This window comes from Oryzias latipes, chromosome 2 (assembly GCF_053564925.1).
Source record: "Oryzias latipes strain Hd-rR chromosome 2, Olatipes_Hd-rR_3.1".
NCBI classification, from domain to species: Eukaryota; Metazoa; Chordata; class Actinopteri; order Beloniformes; family Adrianichthyidae; genus Oryzias; species Oryzias latipes.
Window position 1 is genome coordinate 18,188,382 of NC_136238.1, and position 17,799 is coordinate 18,206,180.

Below are 17,799 nucleotides of genomic sequence, written 5' to 3' on the forward strand. Positions count from 1 at the left end.
ACTAATTTCCATAGAATTTATTTTCAAAAATATATCTTTGTAATGTATCTTCTTCCCAACAATAACTCTCTTGAACTATCATTTGACTGTAAACAACTTTAATACAATGTAGTATTTCTTCAAATGCAGGAAGTCAAACATTTATAAGAGCGTTTCAATACAAAACCAACTATGACCAGCAAAATGTTCAGCAATATGTCTCATAATGATGCATGAATTAGTTTTTAATAAAAGAACTTTATAATTTGACTTTCCCTTAGTTTTCTAGTTTAAAATATTAAGGGATTGCGCATAATGTAGGATATTTGTTAAAAAACGTTAATTTTTAACCCGAGAAAACCCATGGAGTAAAATTTGGTCCTCTGTATTATTTGTTCAATTGTTGTGTTTTTTTTTTAATTTATTTTAAATGTTTTAAAAAAATAGGGGCTGCTGTTAATTACTAAACACAGAATAAATAAATAGATAAATAAAATTACATTTAAAAAAAAGTCCAGAAGGAATTTGTTCTTGGATTCTCAAGGACTAAAACTCCTTTTTTTTTCAAAACTGTTTTGGCTTTTTAAGGTCACTGTTTAAGGCAGAATGTCTGTTTTTAAGGACAACAAAACCTCTTGAAAAGGCTCTTAACATCAGTGTTAGGATTGTTAAAGGCCCACTTCTATGAAAATAGTGTTTTTGGTATTTTTAACATGGTCTTGTAGTATTTTTCTCATGATTGAGGACATAAAGCAATAGTCTTGATTAAAACTGTTTTTCAGAGTAGTTCAAATTTTATGCACAAGCTTCCTCCTCTGCTCCATTCTGATGCATCTACTTGTAGACGACTATATCTATGTACGTCTTTATTTTCCACATCCGAGCTAGTATCTGGCTCAAGCTGTACGACTGGATAGCTCCAATATTGCTCAACATTTTTGTTGCACCGGTAATGTTATGTTGGGGTTGTCAGGGGCTGTAAGCTAGTGGGAGAGCATATAAACCTAGAGCTCTAAATTATGGGTCACAGGAAGTGGGGGCGGGCTTACTCTGCAGAAACAATGTTATAGAAAATGATACAGGTTTATTGATTTTATCTAAAAATGTCCCAATCATAATTTAAAGACCACTGGAAATTGCTTTAAAAAGAGATTAAAAGATAATACAAGGCTGAAAGGCTCATTTTAAAATATCTAAGTGTCTTTGAAACTATTTTGTTTTTTTAAGATCAACGTTTAAGGCAGAAAATCTGTTTTTAAGGGGGCATAAACTTTTCAATAAATAAAGAAAAGGGCTTTAAACACAGTGTTAACCTGTTGAGACGCCTGCTGACGCCTGCTGAAAAGATTTGGTTAATTCATAATAACATAATAAATAAAGGATGTCAGAGCAAACCAACATATATAAAACAGACAGACGCAAAAGCAGCTCATGGTAATATGAAGGCCTGCTGTACATTTCAAATCCTTCAAACCTTAAAGGTCTGCTCTACACATCCGGGAGTACATTTGTGCTCAAACAAAATTTAGTTTTGAGGTTTTCGTCACCATAACGTCAGAGTTCCAGTTTCCTCTTGTGTTCGGATCGCGTTCAGGCTTAAATGTTGGGCTTCACCTGTTATCCTGAGCCACGGCCAAAGGGTGGAGGTGCCCAGAGCTCAGCAGTTTCCTCCCCAGCCAGTATAAAAGCTGTGCGTACCAGTGCAATCCCTCGCTGTGGCCCCCAGTGCTCCCAGTCCAGCTGTGCATCAGCCGCAGGGGGGAAAAGGACCAGTGGGCCAGTAGGTGCTGGTTCACCGCTGCATAGCAGGAAGCCAACACCCCATCCACCACCACCGTGCCCTGCTGGGTCAGAGGCGCAAACACACCTCTTTTTACGGCAACGCTGACCCGGTTGACCCGAGACAAACACCCAGATTGACCCCCTAGCACCAGCACGCACTGTCCAGGCTGGACGTCACTGGCGTACACAGTTTTGAGGGCGCCAGGGCCCGGCACTGTCCCCTCTGAGCAGTTTCCCTCGGACACAAAAAGGAGGTGGGCGGCAGTAAGTGACAGCTCCGGCCCTGCTTCTGTCTGCAGTGTGTAGAAGAGTCCGTGGGTGTCGGGGTCCTGGTCCAGAAAGGTCAAGACCTCACTGAACGCCAGCCCCCCACTGCCGTCGCTGCTCGAAGATGTCAGGACCCGCTCACCAGGCCGCAGCTCCCTGATGGGCTTCTTAGCGCCGCTCTCCAACATCACAGAGGCGTCCCCAGGGAAACAGCCTCCAGACTTAGCAGCCACTGAGTGGTCTATAGACGGACAAGAAAAAAAAGACATCAAAAAGTCATGAGATTTTCACAAAAAAATCCAAATAATTTATTAGTTACACCTATAAGGTGGAAGGGCTTTAGATGACATTGTGGTAATTGGTTGAATGCTGTATAGCATTCAACCCTTTGTTTTCCTCTTACGCTATCTTCCGCCGTTTTTCGGCACTTAACTCCTACAATTTTCAACCTATTTTAACCATTCAACTATTAAACTGTTCAGCTCTTTCAGCTTATTACTGCTATGACTTTTGGTTTTTCAAATCCTTGAACTTTTTAAGATATTCCAGGATTTTCCATGATTTTTTCTCCATTGAAATACATGGAGAATTTTTCGTGCAGAAGTTCACAGTTAAACTTCTTCTACAATTTTTCACCTATTTTAACCATTCAACTATTAAAATGTTCAGCTCTTTCATCTTATTCTAGCTATGACATTTTGTCCTTCAAATCCTTGAACTTTTCCAGATAGTCCCGGTTATTCCCGGATTTTCCAATCTTTTTGCTCCATTGGCCACACCTTTGCTTCTTTAAACAATTGTAACTTTAACAAGCAAACAAACTTCGTTGCTATGGACGTCCAAAGGTTTACTTTTTCTGATTTTTCTGAAACTGACGTCGATTGGTTCGTCATCCCCAGGCGACCCAAACATAAAATGGTTGCTATGGAGATAGAATTAATAGAAAAGCCGCCATTTTGAAAAAAGTGGATTTTCTATCAACTTAGACATGTAGCTTTTACCAATATGATACTCTCAAACAATGTGTTTTTTTGAGTCGGTTGATGATGCTGATTCCAATGCTAGCACTTTTAGCCATTTTAGCAACATCTTCAAATTTTCAACAGTTCAGCCATTTTTTCAACAATTTCAGCTTTAATGCTTAACTCCTTCTACAAATTTTGACCTATTTTAGACATTCTACTATTACAATGTTCACCTTTTTCAGCTTATTCCTACTAGGACTTTTGATCATTTAACTTTTCAAGGTTTTTCCAGTACAGTTCAGACATTTCTTCAGCAAATTTAGCTTTCATTCAGCAGTACAGCATTCAACCCTGCATTTTCTTCTGGAAATGCAGCTCCTTCTAGTTTCTTTTGTCATAATAGAAAATCAAGGCATTTTCTCTTTTTTCTTTTTTTTTCTTCTTTTTTTTAGTTTTTATTTATTTATTTATTTATTTATTTATTTATTTATTTTTTAAAGAAATCAAGGCATTTTCTACACATGAACTTGCATTGCTCAGAGGAAACATGCTCAGACACTCTTTAGTCCAAACCATTGACTGTTTAAGAGAACTGGACCAAGTGACTGTGGCGTTATGGAGTGATTTTTGTGCCATTATTCCAAGTGCAGCACTCATTATTTTTAGCATAAAACTTTGTCTGCTCAAAGAAATTATCTTGCACTTAAAACACAAAAATGCACTTGAAACTCAAAAATACATGCAATAAAAAAAAAAATTCTGGAGAGAAATTCTCCCTCTTCTGTGCCTCAAACAGAGCAGGGCACCATGTTACAAATGTGCCACAAAAGCCTGCCAATCACAGACATGGACATGAAGGTTGATGCTGATTGGTCAGAAATTCTACCAATTACCTCGTAGACTGGACCAGGTGTGTGTGCAATAATCAAACAGATAAGAGCTAAAGGCCTCTTGTGTTGGACAGATGTCACTGTTAAAATAGGGGGTTTGTATGGTTTCAGACACATGAGGTTTATATTTGTGTAAACCCCTTTTGTATTTGAGGGTTACTTTATTTATATTATTTTTGTGTGTATTATTTGGACCAAATGGAAGAAAGAAGGAGACTTGGATAGTAGAAGTGGTTGGCAAGGGCATAAGATATGGCAAAAGGGGTTGAATAAGTTGGAGGATGATTAGTTAAACAGATAAGAGGGTATAGGATTACCAGTAACAAGTTGCTGGATGTTTATCAATATTATTTTAAATGTAGATTTTTATCGAAATGGTTGGACCTGTCCAAAGACACACTCATCCACACACACTGAAATATTACAAACATTACAGATACAAACCATTTCACACACGCACAAACATAATGCCTACAAACAAACACATGTACAGCATGTATCATTCCTGCACGTATGCAACTATCCTGTTTGTGCAAAGGTGAGAGGACACCTCTGATCAGTTGTTTGTCTGTGTTCTACTGTGGACAATAGTGTTAGGAAATGTAGAATGTAAAATGAAAGAGGGGGAGCACCAGGTAACCCCCACACCAAGCCCCCAGCACAGGGAAACCCAACATCAGTCACTGAAACCTGAGTGAGAGGACCACCGTAGGAGTACAGTGGCAAAAAGCAAGGGAGCACAGGGGCATTAAGAGTGCAAGCTCCAGACCAGCCAGAGAACACTCCCCCTGTCATGCATGATCCAGCCCCCCCACTGGAAAGTGAGGACCAACCAGGCCCAGATCTCTGAGAAAGAGGACTGCCAGCCTCTGCCCAAGGGACCCAACCAGCACTGGAGCAGCTGGCTCCTCCTACGAGGGATGGGGTAGGGAAAAGAAAACCAGTGGTCACCCCCCCCCCCTCGTATAATGTATATATAGTGCATGTGTGTACATAGTTTGTTGGTGTGGGGAGTGTTTGTATCAAAAGATGTTGTCAAAATTGGCAGGTAACACTTCCTGTTTGCAGTGATGACCAACCCCCCCTTTACCAAAGGGACCTACATGTCTAACATGTTATCAAAATCAAGAGGGGGGGAGGAGCAGAGCTGATCGACAACCAAGGAGGAAGGAACCACCGTCCAGATGTAGCCCAACCCACAAGGTGCACAGCAAATGCCCCCCTCCACAACACCCAAATAAATTGCCTTCTTTAACCCTTGTGCTATCTTAGATGACCCCACCGTTACATTGACGTGTTATTCCTACCATGACAAAGGTGGATATAAGTGGAAAGATTTCATGTAATCCACACACATCAGTGAAGATCACAAATCATTGAAAAAAAAAGGTTAAGAGCACTGTCTAGTGGGTCTAGATGACCCAACTCCCAACGTTGAAGTGCCTAGGATAGCACAAGGGATAAGGCAGTTCAGCCAGTTTATATGAAATATCCGTCCCCCAGCACCCCCAGGTGTTGGCCGCCTGGCCTCCCAAGCCAGTGGGACACATCACTTGACCATTTTGAAATTAAATGTTAAGTCATAAAATATTGCTTTTCTATAGGAGCTGCTTCTCATAATTTAAAAAAAAGCCGATAACTCTCTTTTTTGCGTATTTTAAGTTTTATTTTTCTCCAAACGAAAACATGAAGTCATAGATCCTAATAATTGTGAATATTTTTTCATTTTTATTTAATTTAAGGAGTATTTAAAACATATAGTAGCTCATCTTGAAATTTAAAAAAAAAAACAAAGCGGAAAAAGAAGTGTCTGCCTCTGAGCTCCTAAAGACTTGTTTACAAATTAGGGTATTAAGGAAAGATGGACAGTCGGAGACGAGATGGAGCAAAAGACACCTGAAAGAGGAAGATTTAAAGCAGTACATTTAGCCTGCAAGTTGATGATCATGAAAGTCTTTGTTTAGATTATTGTTTATTGAAAATGGAAGTTTTCCCGTTCCTGTGCTTTCAGATTAGTTTTATAAATATAAAAGATGAGGCAGCAAACACACAGAAAAGCACTTTTTATTTTCCTCAAATTCTAATGTCATGAGAAATTAAGCCAATATTAATGTAAACTAAAAACTTGATTATTCATTATTCCTCTATTATTACATTTGTTTTGTTTAATAAAATTATTATTTTATGCCTAATTTGATGAACCTTATCGTGGATCTCTATATTTGACAGAATAATCTGGTCCTGTTTTCCTGCATCTGCTACGGTGCTGTGCTGCCACCTAGTGATCATTTTCACTTCCCCGCTGCAACTCAAACACTGGAGTCACTCAGAATGAAGCACTCATTAGCTTCTAAACTAGGAGGACTTTATGTTAAACAGCGGGGGAAAAATATTTTTGGTTAAAAATATTTTAAAAGAAAAAGAAAAAAATAAAGGAATACAAACTTGTTTGGTTGCCCCTCTGATCAAGTCAAGGACTGGGCCCTCGCAACCCGATCTGGGAGGGAAGAAGAGAAGAAAAGAAAGGGGAGACAGATGAAGCAAGAAAGGGAGAAAACAAGGGAAATCTCTGTTACCACTCACTCAAAAGAAAACCTGATTGCTATTTTTATGGGAGATTTTTATCTCTGATGCAATTTAACAAGACGATGAGACTCTCAGCATGTCGGTGCATTTACAACACATTTGTGTTATCTTTCATGCCAGCTGAACATTTTCTCAACATGGTGCCTAAAAATGCACAATGGTGAGAAAAAATCATGGAAATGCTGACCCCAGCATCTGCTATTTAGCATTCAATTTACTGACAGAAGATTTTCAGAATTTTATGTAAATCTAAACTATTGCAGAGATCCAGCCATTAAAGGTTCCATCGGTGTCTTAACCTACTTTTTTTTTAGACATTTTAAGGGCTTAATTGGATCCTGAACATCTTGAAAATCTTCTAAACTTTATTTATTTGGTACAAAATTTGATTTAAAGACTTTATTGGAAGTTCCAGCTATAAAATCATTTTTGCCACGGTGGTAATGCCTTTTTGTTTTTGGAAGGTCTAATTCTAAAATAATTATTAAATGAGAAAAGATGGTTTCTATATTATAGTGAATTTTTTTTGGTTTGAATTTATATCCGGACATTTTATATTAAAAAGAGTCTGTGCTGCAGAAACCACGCGATTTTCAACCTGCAAAGTGACCAAATGACCCAGCAACAGTTTAAATTTCAATACTTATGTGGGGGATAAAAATAAAAACCTGAGTGGGCTGCACAAAATATCCATTTTTCACCCGCAGGCAATCCATATCCATCCCTAAGGGCAGTTGTGACCATAAGGCTTAAAGTCGCACAAGCCAACGAACCAGTTATCTTGAAGGGTTATGATACAATCAGAAAATGAAGTGAGTGGCGAAGAGAAGGTTTGGTAGAGCTGGGTGTCAGTTGTAAAGCAAAAGCAGAAAAGTTAGAAAAAGTTATTGAAACCTTCCACTAAAGCCAAGGTTAAAAAAGTGAAAAAGTAAGAAAATTTTGATTGTGATGCAGAATTAAAAGAAGAGCTACACATATTGCAGCTGATCAACCATGTTTTTACCTGGAAATCAATTTTTTACTCATCTTTTTAGCCAAAGCTTCAACTAACATTCACCTACGTTGGCTAATTTAGCTACGCATTTTATCGCAACATGCCTTAAAAAAGGCTACAGTGCCCTCTGCCCTCTGGGTTTAATGCTTAAAGACTCTTTTTTTTTTTTAAAAGGCTCCTATACTATAATTTTTTATGATGCATAGTGATGTGATGAGAGTAAAAAAATAAATGTCATTACTGTTGTTATTTTCATAAGTTTAGGATTACATTTCTAACAATATGACATTTAAACTTCCTGGGATTGCAATTGTGAGAGGTTAAAAGACGAGTCTCCAACGATGAAAGCAATTATGGTAACCAGGCTGGTCATTGCAGACAATGATTCTTTTATTTCTAGGCTAAATAAATCTATTGAAAAGAAAATGATCTGCCTAGTTGTTATCCCATTATCTGATTTGACGTTAAACAACTCTGCATTTATCCAGACTTGGGACAAGCTCTCAAAGGACTGGTTTGTGCTCCCTAGTGGTTGCATCTGTCCTCTGATTAATTCACATTAAATTACATTTCTATGGAAAATAATCACACTTTTCTTTTGCTTAATAAATGATCATAGTTCACTGAACTTGGAAAAAATTACCAACCCCACACCCCTCACTAGAATCTAAAGAAGTGAGTCAACGAACAGTTGAGATTACAAATCATTCATGAAAAGATGCTCCTTATGGTTAAAGATTGAGCAGAGGAAGTCATTGTAGCAGGAGCAGGGAATATTTTTCTGACCAGGTGATTTGAGCTTATTATAATCATTAACCCGCTTTTTGTTGTTGTTTAAAAAAGCCTTGTTGCTGCTTTTAGTATATTAGTTCTTTCATTTCTTAGTAGATGAACAGTTTGTATTTCAGAAAATTTTTGTTCCTTTTTTTTAACATTATTTTTTTATTCCTTTTTAAGTGGTTGGGAATAGTTGAACAGATTTGTCTCAAAAATGTATCAGTTAAACTGTAGCATTTGTGATTATAATACTTTAAAAAATTACTTTAATAAGCTGAGCTCCCATTTAACATTTTAAGAGTATTCCTCTAAAAACCTGCTCTCTGACTACCAACCTCTCCCAAGTGAGGAACCGCCCCTTCCAGGAAGACTCTGTACAGCCAGCACCATCCTGAGGCTAACACACACACACACTTTCTCTGAGGAGCTAGTGGTGATCGGCAAAACGTTTTTTTTTTTTTTTTTATGAACACAATACGCACCTCTGTCTTTGCAAAAGTTTGGATGTTGTTTGTTTTCATGGGCAAAATGCAAACATGCTTCAGAGGCCGACTCTAGGATGACGTCATGAAATGAGTGGTTTTTCACTGAACATTTTAGTGTTATTCTGCCTTTTCCAACTTCTTTTCAAACACTTCATACATTTTTCAGATGAAGACATTCAATAGATGTCACTTAAATTAGCAAAAGAAAATCATTTAGCTTCCACCAATTTAATCAGCAAGCCTGTTTGTGTCCCATCTTTCTAGAAACAATTACTGTATAGCGTATCTGCCAGAAAAATAGGATGTTATGCAATACCAATCTTCATTGAAGCGTGTACATTTTTGCTATGGTTATGTGTGTAAATATATCATACAGGGAAGGTCACTGTCATGCTCTCGGAAACACTTTTCACTTTCAAAAGGTCAACCTGCTAACTTGGTTTTCACAACAGTGACTGGCGCTTACCTGACTTGACACTGCAGTGGATGTGAGCTTTGGACTCGTAGTAGACCCAGTCAAACCCGGCTTCCACAGCCAGCCGCGCCAGCATTGCATACTTGTTCCTGTCCCGGTCCGAGGTCGTGATGTCCACTGCCCGGCCTTCGTAGTGCAGCGACTCCTCTGAGTGATGGCCGTCCTCGTCCCAGCCTTCGGTGACTCTGAGCCGGACTTTCGGCCACAGGTTCATCACAGATATTGCCAGAGAGTTCAGCTTGTCTTTGCATCGCTGCAGAAGAAATTAACCACAAAAAAAAAAAACATACGTTATTTTTAATTTATGTATTTGCAGACAAATTCTCCCCCCAAAAAAGATCTGCTGCCCTTCATGTTAAATCGTGTCTTTCTCTTCACACTCTTCTTACAAAGAGTCTATATTTGTCCATGGACTCCCATCACTCCGGTCACTGACCCCTTCTGCTTTTTCTGTGGCTCCAGTCTACCCACAATGCAACCTTACTGTCCCAGCTCAATGTGGTGTTTGCTCTCTGTGGTGACGGGGGAGCCGTCTGGCTATGTTGAAGGACGGATGGAGCTGTGAAGGGGTGAAGAAGGGGTCTGTCAGGTTATATGGGGTGGTTAGGTGGGAGGGTGACAGGAATACAAGGTTCCAAGCGTCCCTCTAAACCTGTAGTCTGGTCAGGGTGAGCAAATAGAAACTGAGAGGGCCCATTGAAGGACTTATGGGGTCTCCTCCCACTCAACAAATCCTTCTGTCACCACAGTTATCTAATCAGATGCATTGTCAGGGTGGTGGCTTTGGGAATGCAAATGAGAGTTTTTACAATTTACAAAATAGCAATTGTCCTCAACAGCAGAAGGTTGTCTTTCTGAAATCCTCTTTTTCTGAAATCCACATGAAACCTAGACCACAAACACTTTGGTCAATTCCAGGAAGGACCCGTTTATTTTAGCTCTTGTCGTTTTCAGGCACCACTTGCTTACATTTAAAGCATACAGTTACCCTTGGGAATATCAGAGATTGGAGTAGAGTTTCCACCATTCAGGTGCCGTATTTTCTTTCTGCTATAAACATCTATTAAAAGTTACTTTTGTTTGTTCAGTTGTGCATTAGCTTCCAGTGGTTAAAATCATGCATTTTGATTCAATATAGCAAGCTCCATGAAGGTGGTAGTCCACAGCAACCATTTACGTTTTTTCATAGCTCAAGCTGGTTAACATGTGTGTTGATTTTTGTCTCTCTATGTTGGAGTAAATTTTCTATCTCCCCTTGACAACCTGCATGTACGGTATCACTACACGGCATGTTGTTGCATTCAGATTATTGTAGGCTTAAAATTTTGGAACTTTTGTGTTCCTCAGATACATTTTAACGATTTATGTAGTTTATTCCACCTTTTTGTGTAAAAGTCTTCAGCTATCTGGCTTCTATGATCTGTGCTTTTATTGTTGTTGTGGCCATATTAAAACATGATCATGGTAACAAATATCGCTTTGTTGCACCTTCCACAGATCCTAAGGCAACTACCCTTTTTTTTTTGTAAACTTCATAAAAAAATCAAGTGGTCAAATTTTAGATAGAACAATGAATTGAGAGGACTTTTCATTTTTTCTTTAATTTATTTGATACTTAATAAACTCATTAAAGCATCAAAGAAAAGATGCTTTGGACCAGACTACACGTCTTCATCTTCAGGCCCCAAAACATACAAATGAGAATTAACAATTAACATTAAACAATACAATACGATTACATAAAAGTTACAGTTATTTCACTATAAAGAAATTAATCCAAGAATTTTTATGATCGGTACATGGTAAGCTGAGATCTTTGGGCCCAACATTTGATTGAGAAAAAAAAAACATTTTTAGAAAATTGATGAACGAACTTTTCTAACCCCAAACTGTCCAGACGGGGGTGATGTTTCTTTGTTCAAACTCTGAAATATTTTAATACTTAACCCTTTAACACAGGAGATGTCGTCGGCGACACCAAAATAACACACGCTCTTTGAATGAGCATACATCTTTGCCCGTTTACGCAATTTAGATAATTCCAACAGATTATTGCGCGAAGAAAAGCTACTTTCTGCAACACTTTGTTAGCGCAAAGCCGCTTTTTTCCGGAAAAGAATCAGTTAATTTAAAATAATTGTGTAAACACTTCGACACTGTAAAGTATTGTGTATCAGCGCAAAACTGCTTTTCCGGTTTTCAGATTTAGCTGGAAGTACATTAATTGCGTAAACGCGTGAGGAGTTGTGGTATAGTCTAAGGAAGTGCTAAAGGGTTAAATTCAAGTCAACAAAATAATATATTAGGAAGCAAATAAAACAGAATATGATTTTAATATTGATAAACACATTGTAAGACATTAATCAAATAATGTTTTGATGAAACATTACGTTTTTGAATTTAAAAAACGAAAAATGACAGGTTTTAAAAATCCTGTTTAAGGGGCGCGCGTGAAGCCCCTAAAAGCACCTCTTACTGATGCAGCCTTTCATGAATCTCGGCCCATTAAGGTTCCAGACTGGGATTAAACCCTATAAATGTCTTTTTCCATGCCGCCTGTGATAAGAATAGCGCGTGGCTCGGCTCGGCGCGGGGCCACAGATGCCTTTTCACGGCGTTCAGGGCGGATTTTAGCTTCCTCTGTTTTCTCTCTGCGGTCACAGCAACGAGCCGGACTCCATAAATCAGACGATCGAATTTGTTGGTTTTGCTTTCAAGGTATACACACGCGCGGGGGGGGAGGGGGGCGTTTCTGTAGAAGCGGCTAAGGCACCAAACCGCTGGCTGCACAAACATTGGACGCGCCGCCTGACAACGCGCGCCTGTGCGCACCTTTGCGCTGCTCCGGCCTTTGTGAACGGCTCGTTTAAACTCTTTCGGTGCCCAAAAGACACAGTTTCCTTTCAAAAAATATTTTGTAATATGCACAAACTCACAGAAACGTCGCGAGGAGTGTAAAAAAGGGGGCAAAATCGAAGCAAGTACGCGTTACATTAAATTAGATCCAAGTTGTGCTCTTTCCGTTGTTTACGAACGCTCCGCAAATGATCTCGTTAAATTTGACAAGAGTCGCCGTTTCCAGCGCTGCTTTTCCTCCCCACGATCAGACAGGCGCGTCTGTGTGCAGCCCAGGAGCGCCCAGGAAAGCGGATAAAAGCCAACGTCCGTGTAATTAAAGTTTCGACACAAGCGAGGCGCGCTATTTTTGCACGCGCGCTGCGAAAACAAACACAAAAGTAACGGGGAACAGTAAAGGACAAACAGGGGGCTGTCTCCTGCGGCTTTGGAGCTAATAAATTCTGACCAGGTCTGCGACTGCAACTGCAAAGAATGTCAACATGTTTTTACCTGAGGATTTATCCAGTTTCTTTGACCCAAATCATTCTGGATTTGTCTGGTTTTTTGTCTCTGACGCAGAGATTTGTTTGCGTTAATTCTCATTTTTCGAATCCCGCAGCGCGCGCCTCGAGGTGACAGCTCCGGGCGTGCGCACAGCTTTCATTCCCCCACGTGGGTCTGTGGACACAAACGCAGCCGCGCTCGGGAGGAAGCTGCGGTCACGGGAGCCAGATATATATACTTTTATTCCTGGGGAAATTGGGAGTCAAATAAATTCCGCGCATTGGCCACATCAATGACGACGTCGTAAAGATGTTTGAGAGTCCAACAGGCGACTGTTGACTCCGGCCAGTGGGGCTAAAACGGTAAACATCAGTACGCGCTTGACCCCGGACTAACCAAATTTTTTTGTTGTTTTTATCCCACCAGGAAAGACATGACGCCAAACAGAAAGGATAGTGTTTTAATTAAGAAAAGTTGCTTTTTTTCCTTTTTTAGAATGAGGGTTGCCCTGTTTCGTTGCGCTGAAAAGCGCGGGTCACCTCCAAAAAGCACACGGTGTCAACAAGCGGCGGGATTTAGAGGACCGATTTGTGCAGACAGGCTGTATAAAACAGAGCAACTAGGTAAGAAAACATAAATCCATAAACTTCGGGGCGAAATTTTTGCTTTTTAAGGCTATTAAAACAATTTGGTTAATGAAAAGCCCGCGCGTAAAAGGAGTAACCAAGGGGTTACCTGTGTCATGAGGCGGTCTGCACCTGTGTTCTCCTCATCCTTGAAGATGATGTCGGGGTTGTAGTTGGGGGTGAGCTCCTTGAAGCGCTCGGAGTTTCGCGTGATCTTGCCCTCATACCTCCCGCTGGCTCCAAGCGTTTTCTCGGCCACGTTCGGGCTGAACTGCTTGTAGGAGAGCGGCACCAGCTTTCGTTGCGACCGCCTCTTGCCGTGACCCCTGCCCGGTCCGCAGCCCTCGCTGGCCGGAGACAGGAGCATGGCGCACCCGGCGAGGCACGTCACCAGCGTGGTGAGCAGCATTCCGCTCCGGTTCCGACGTGACAGCCACCCCCCTCCCCTCCTAACGGGAGGTCGAAAAGTCACGGTTTATTGAAGTGCCTCAACTCGCTTTATGAAGTTAGAATGGAGGAAGCGGGGCAGGACCCGCGGCAGAGTCCCCACAAGTCGCCATACCCGCTGTTTGAAAAAGCGTCCTGGACGGAACCAGCGCGCTCTTGTCCTGAGTGGACGCAGAGGCAGGGGCATATATAGGCGAGCTGAAGTTTATCTTGGCATGGAGGTTCAATGCGTCGCCTCAGTGTCGAACCTGTGAGAAAACGAGCCCCAGACAGACGCAGAGACGCGCGCGCTGCGTGGGCCGACCGCCGCGCACGGCGGTCAAATGATGTCCCGCAGTGGTTTGGTCGCTTTCAGTGCGTCGCAGCGCTGTTGGCACGACTGAGGATGGAGATCCTCTCAGCACAGATGAGGTGCCGCAAAAACAGACCGCGCCCTACTGGACCTGCCCTACGCCCCGTCCTCCCCTCCCATCCCGCCAGGGACCAGGGTGGCACGTGGACCAGCAGCCGCAACATCTGCTTAATGTCAGCCAAAGGAGGATATGTGCTCGTGAAAGCAAGGCCAAATCTGCAGAAGCGCAGGTGCGCGCCATGGAACTTTACGGAGACTGCAAACCAGAGAGGTTACAATCGATTCCTGAGTCTTATGGATGTTTCAATTGACCGAAATGGAACAGTGAGGTCCTCAAAGAAGAAGCTTGAGCTCTCATTTGGAATCAGAATCACAAGAAACTGAAAACATGAAAACTCTGTTTTTAACATCTCCTTGTGGCGTTTTGCTCTTGATGGAGGACATCAGTTAAGAAAATTAAGCTTTAAATTGTATTTTTTATTCAAATTTTGTGAAACAGGAGCAGACAAAGTTTAGTTATGTACAAAAATTGGAGGCCACAGCCTCCCTTGCTCTGCTCCATTTGAATGCACTCCTAGACAAATAGATCCTGCCATGTCTCCTCAGTCTTATGTTATGTTCTGAGTTGTGCACTTTTGGTCAATGTCTGTCGCCTATGTTGTCTCATGTTGCACTTACAGTTTTATTTTGAAACACTAACTCTCCTCTCATTTCAGGCCATTTTATTTCCTGCCCTGGTGTTTCCCTACTGGTGCGACTGTCTAATCCCCCCCCTTGTTGTTTCCACCTGTGATTCCCTCCCTCATGTCTTATATAGTCTCACTTTTTCCTGTGCCAGTGTGTTTGGTCTTATCCCATGCCACAGCAAAAGCCTTTATCTAAGATTAAAAAACTCTAATCTCTGCATCTGAGTCCAGCCCATGTATGTCTTTGTTTTGCTCGTCTGAGCTGATATCTTCAGCCGGATGTCAGCTCATACATCTGGATAGCTCCAATAGTGCTCATTTTTTTATTTCGCCTGTGAAATAAAAAATAAAAAAAGAGTGTAAACAAATGGATGGTGGGAAGTTAGGGCTGGCTTACTCCATGCCAATGGTCCCACCCACAACTTAGAGGTGAATTTCTAATTAACTACTCCCGCTCTGCAGAAACTATATCCTAGAAATTGACAGAGGTTTTTTATATTCAGCCTTAAAACGGCTATGGTTTACTTTTTTTTTAATCACATTTAGTTTTTAAAGTTTGCCTGAAATTTTTTTAATGGTATCAAGTTTTCTAAACCGGGCACAAGCAGGACACTAATTTGTGTCCTGTTGAGGACACAAATTACAAAAAACAAACCAAAAATTTCCTTTTTTTTTCTTTTTATGCTTATTTGTTTATCAACCCATTTTTATGATTCTTTTGTTTTATTTTTAATACTTTTGTTGTTTATTTGTTTATTTATTGGGTGGGGTGGGGTCTAGTCTTTTAGTATTTATTTAGTTAATTTTGAATTTAGGGGACAAGGCCTGGCATCTGAAGGAGCATCGCCCTCCGTTGTCTATATCCCTATCTTAGCGTGTGTTGTTAAAAAATAAAATAAAATAAACGTTTTTTTTGGTTTGTTTTTTTAAAGTCTGCAAATTTATAAAACATAAATGCTTATACTTTGCCCCCCAAAACTATTAAGCGCTACAACAGTTCAACTATCCTTATGAGACCAATTACAACAAGACAAGAATGACACATTTTAGGATAAAGTTGGCAAAATTATTATTGGATTACCGGTAAATCAAAAATTTCATTAGAGATTTTACTTATAAAAGATCAAATTACTCAAGATTTAATGCCTCAAAACAACTCATTATCTTACTGAAAAGTTACTAGTATGTAATCGTCTTAAATTAAGTGTAAAAAGATATTTCACTACTTCTGACAAGATTTATTTCCTACAAAAACAAATGAACCTAGTGTTAACCTGGTAAAGTCTATTATGTCGCAGAATTGACAGAAAATGTCCTTTTATTTTAAATTAAGATGTTTTTTAACCCTTTGATGACATCCACAAGCAAAAAATTACATTTTGATAATTTATGACATAAAACTAGTATCAACTACGATCTTTTGGGTGATTTAGTAAATTTATGTCCACAACTATGTTAATTAAGGATGAAGAAAAATCATGAATTTTCAGGGGAAAAAAAGCATCTTTTTACCCACCGTCTCAAATTTGATCAACACGTTTTTAACATGCTGTATTATAAAAAAATCACCAGTAACTAGTGCTAATTCATCAACTCAGTCAATAATAATAAAAACAATTAACATTTTAAAAATTCCAATAAAATTGGCTAAAAGAACTTTTTAGCTACGGTAAAAACTTAAGGTTCATTTAGAACTATAAAATTATTTTAAAAACGTTTCCAAATACTTAACCAGTAGTTAAAAAGTTAACCAGTCTCATAGTCTTGAGACAACGTGAAAGTCCAATTTCAGAGACATTCAGAAATACTTCAAAGACTTGGGAGCCACTTGAGTAAACAGTGACTTCTTCAAATAGAAAAAACTTCAGAAACATTCTCGATGCGCTGAAACACCTTGAGTCAACATCTCACGGTGCTATGAAAGGTGGAAAGAGGCTCATTGTGCTTCATCTATGTGAGCCGTAAAGTCAACCCACAAAGTATCTTTCAGCCCAGGAAGAGGAGAAGCTAAAAGGTGTCAGGAGGAAGAGTTCAGATAAGAAGAGAAGATAGTCAGATACCAATTTTGGGTTAAACCTACAACTTTTCAGAAAATGATGACAAAAAAATGCAGCACAGAGGAAATAAAATGACAGAATCCTTTAATTTATACAATGCTCATTTTAAAAAGTCACAAAGGTTGATTGGTTAAGACATTAAAAAGCGTATACGTCCATTTATGATTATATCTGTAAATGAAAGTCTGTTTAGTGTTTAATGGAAAGGCTGAATAAAACCTGATGACCTGACAATTAACAAAAGCAGTAAAATTACTTGATTAGAGGTTAATCTAAAATCCAAAAACAGACAAACAACACAACAACAACAATATCTTCAGTAGTGTGGAGCCTACTGGAGTTCTCACCACCAAAAAGGAAGTACACACTTTCTTTGAATTACTGTAACTCTTCGACTATTTAGTCTGAAGCCGCGAAAAGCAGGTTTGTGCTAATTTGCAACACTTTTTACGTTAATTGTGTAAACAATTCACTTCTGTAAAGTGAAACATTTAAACATAAAGTTGCTTGGAATTATGTTAATTGCGTTAACAGTCTAAGAGTTACAGTGACCCAAAAAGCGTCAATATCAGAGCTAAAATGCCAGTGGTAAAAAGTTCAAAAACCTCCTTCAGAATAAAAGTCAAAACGTAAGTGTTTTAAAAGCAGCTTTTGAATGTCGAAGCTCCTCCTGTAAAATGATGTACTCCCTCTAAGGCTCATCTGAACAATCCCACCTTCTTTTTCTTTGGCTTGGACGACTGGCGCTCTGCTGCGTTCGACTCCTGAACACAAATAAGACATTTTCTCCTTAATCCCGTCTGCCAATTTAGCAGTTCTTTATCAAAAAAGGGGGGTTTTGTGGGGGCTTCAGTAGAATTTCATCAGAATAACCAGAATCTCAGTTAAAGTAGCAGTAATCATCATCATCAGTTTGCTCCTTGTGTACCTGCTGGATTGAAGTTCTGTCTGTTGTCTTTTCTTTGGAAATTTTCTCTTGGGTCCCAACTTCCCTTTCTGCAGGTTCGGTCTTAACAGATCCAACGGCTGATGCATGTGGGTGACCAAACACATTTTTTTTAAAACTTGTGAAGACAACAAAAAGAACGA

At 39.7% G+C, this 17,799-nt stretch overlaps 2 protein-coding genes across 4 annotated transcripts in view; both read right to left on the reverse strand.

Moving 5' to 3' along the window:
- Positions 1 to 2: 2 nt before the first annotated feature.
- On the reverse strand, positions 3 to 13,856 carry LOC101170159 (indian hedgehog B protein). The gene is made up of 4 exons (XM_078933856.1): positions 13,731 to 13,856; positions 13,278 to 13,617; positions 9,192 to 9,453; positions 3 to 2,269 (listed from the first exon to the last, which is right to left on the reverse strand). Exons 2-4 carry the CDS (start codon positions 13,575 to 13,577, stop codon positions 1,590 to 1,592), a joined length of 1,242 nt encoding a protein of 413 aa, XP_078789982.1. The 5' UTR covers positions 13,578 to 13,617; positions 13,731 to 13,856; the 3' UTR covers positions 3 to 1,589.
- A 2,921-nt stretch (positions 13,857 to 16,777) lies between these two features.
- nhej1 (nonhomologous end-joining factor 1) overlaps positions 16,778 to 17,799 on the reverse strand; it is a 33,480-nt gene continuing 32,458 nt past the window's right edge. For all 3 annotated transcript variants that reach the window (XM_023964607.2, XM_023964604.2, XM_020708195.3), the window contains exons 7-8: positions 17,639 to 17,736; positions 16,778 to 17,474 (exon numbers count right to left, since the gene is read on the reverse strand). In XM_023964607.2, the coding sequence (XP_023820375.1) occupies positions 17,409 to 17,474; positions 17,639 to 17,736 (164 nt within the window). In that variant the 3' untranslated portion in view covers positions 16,778 to 17,408. The remainder of the gene's footprint in view (positions 17,475 to 17,638; positions 17,737 to 17,799) is intronic.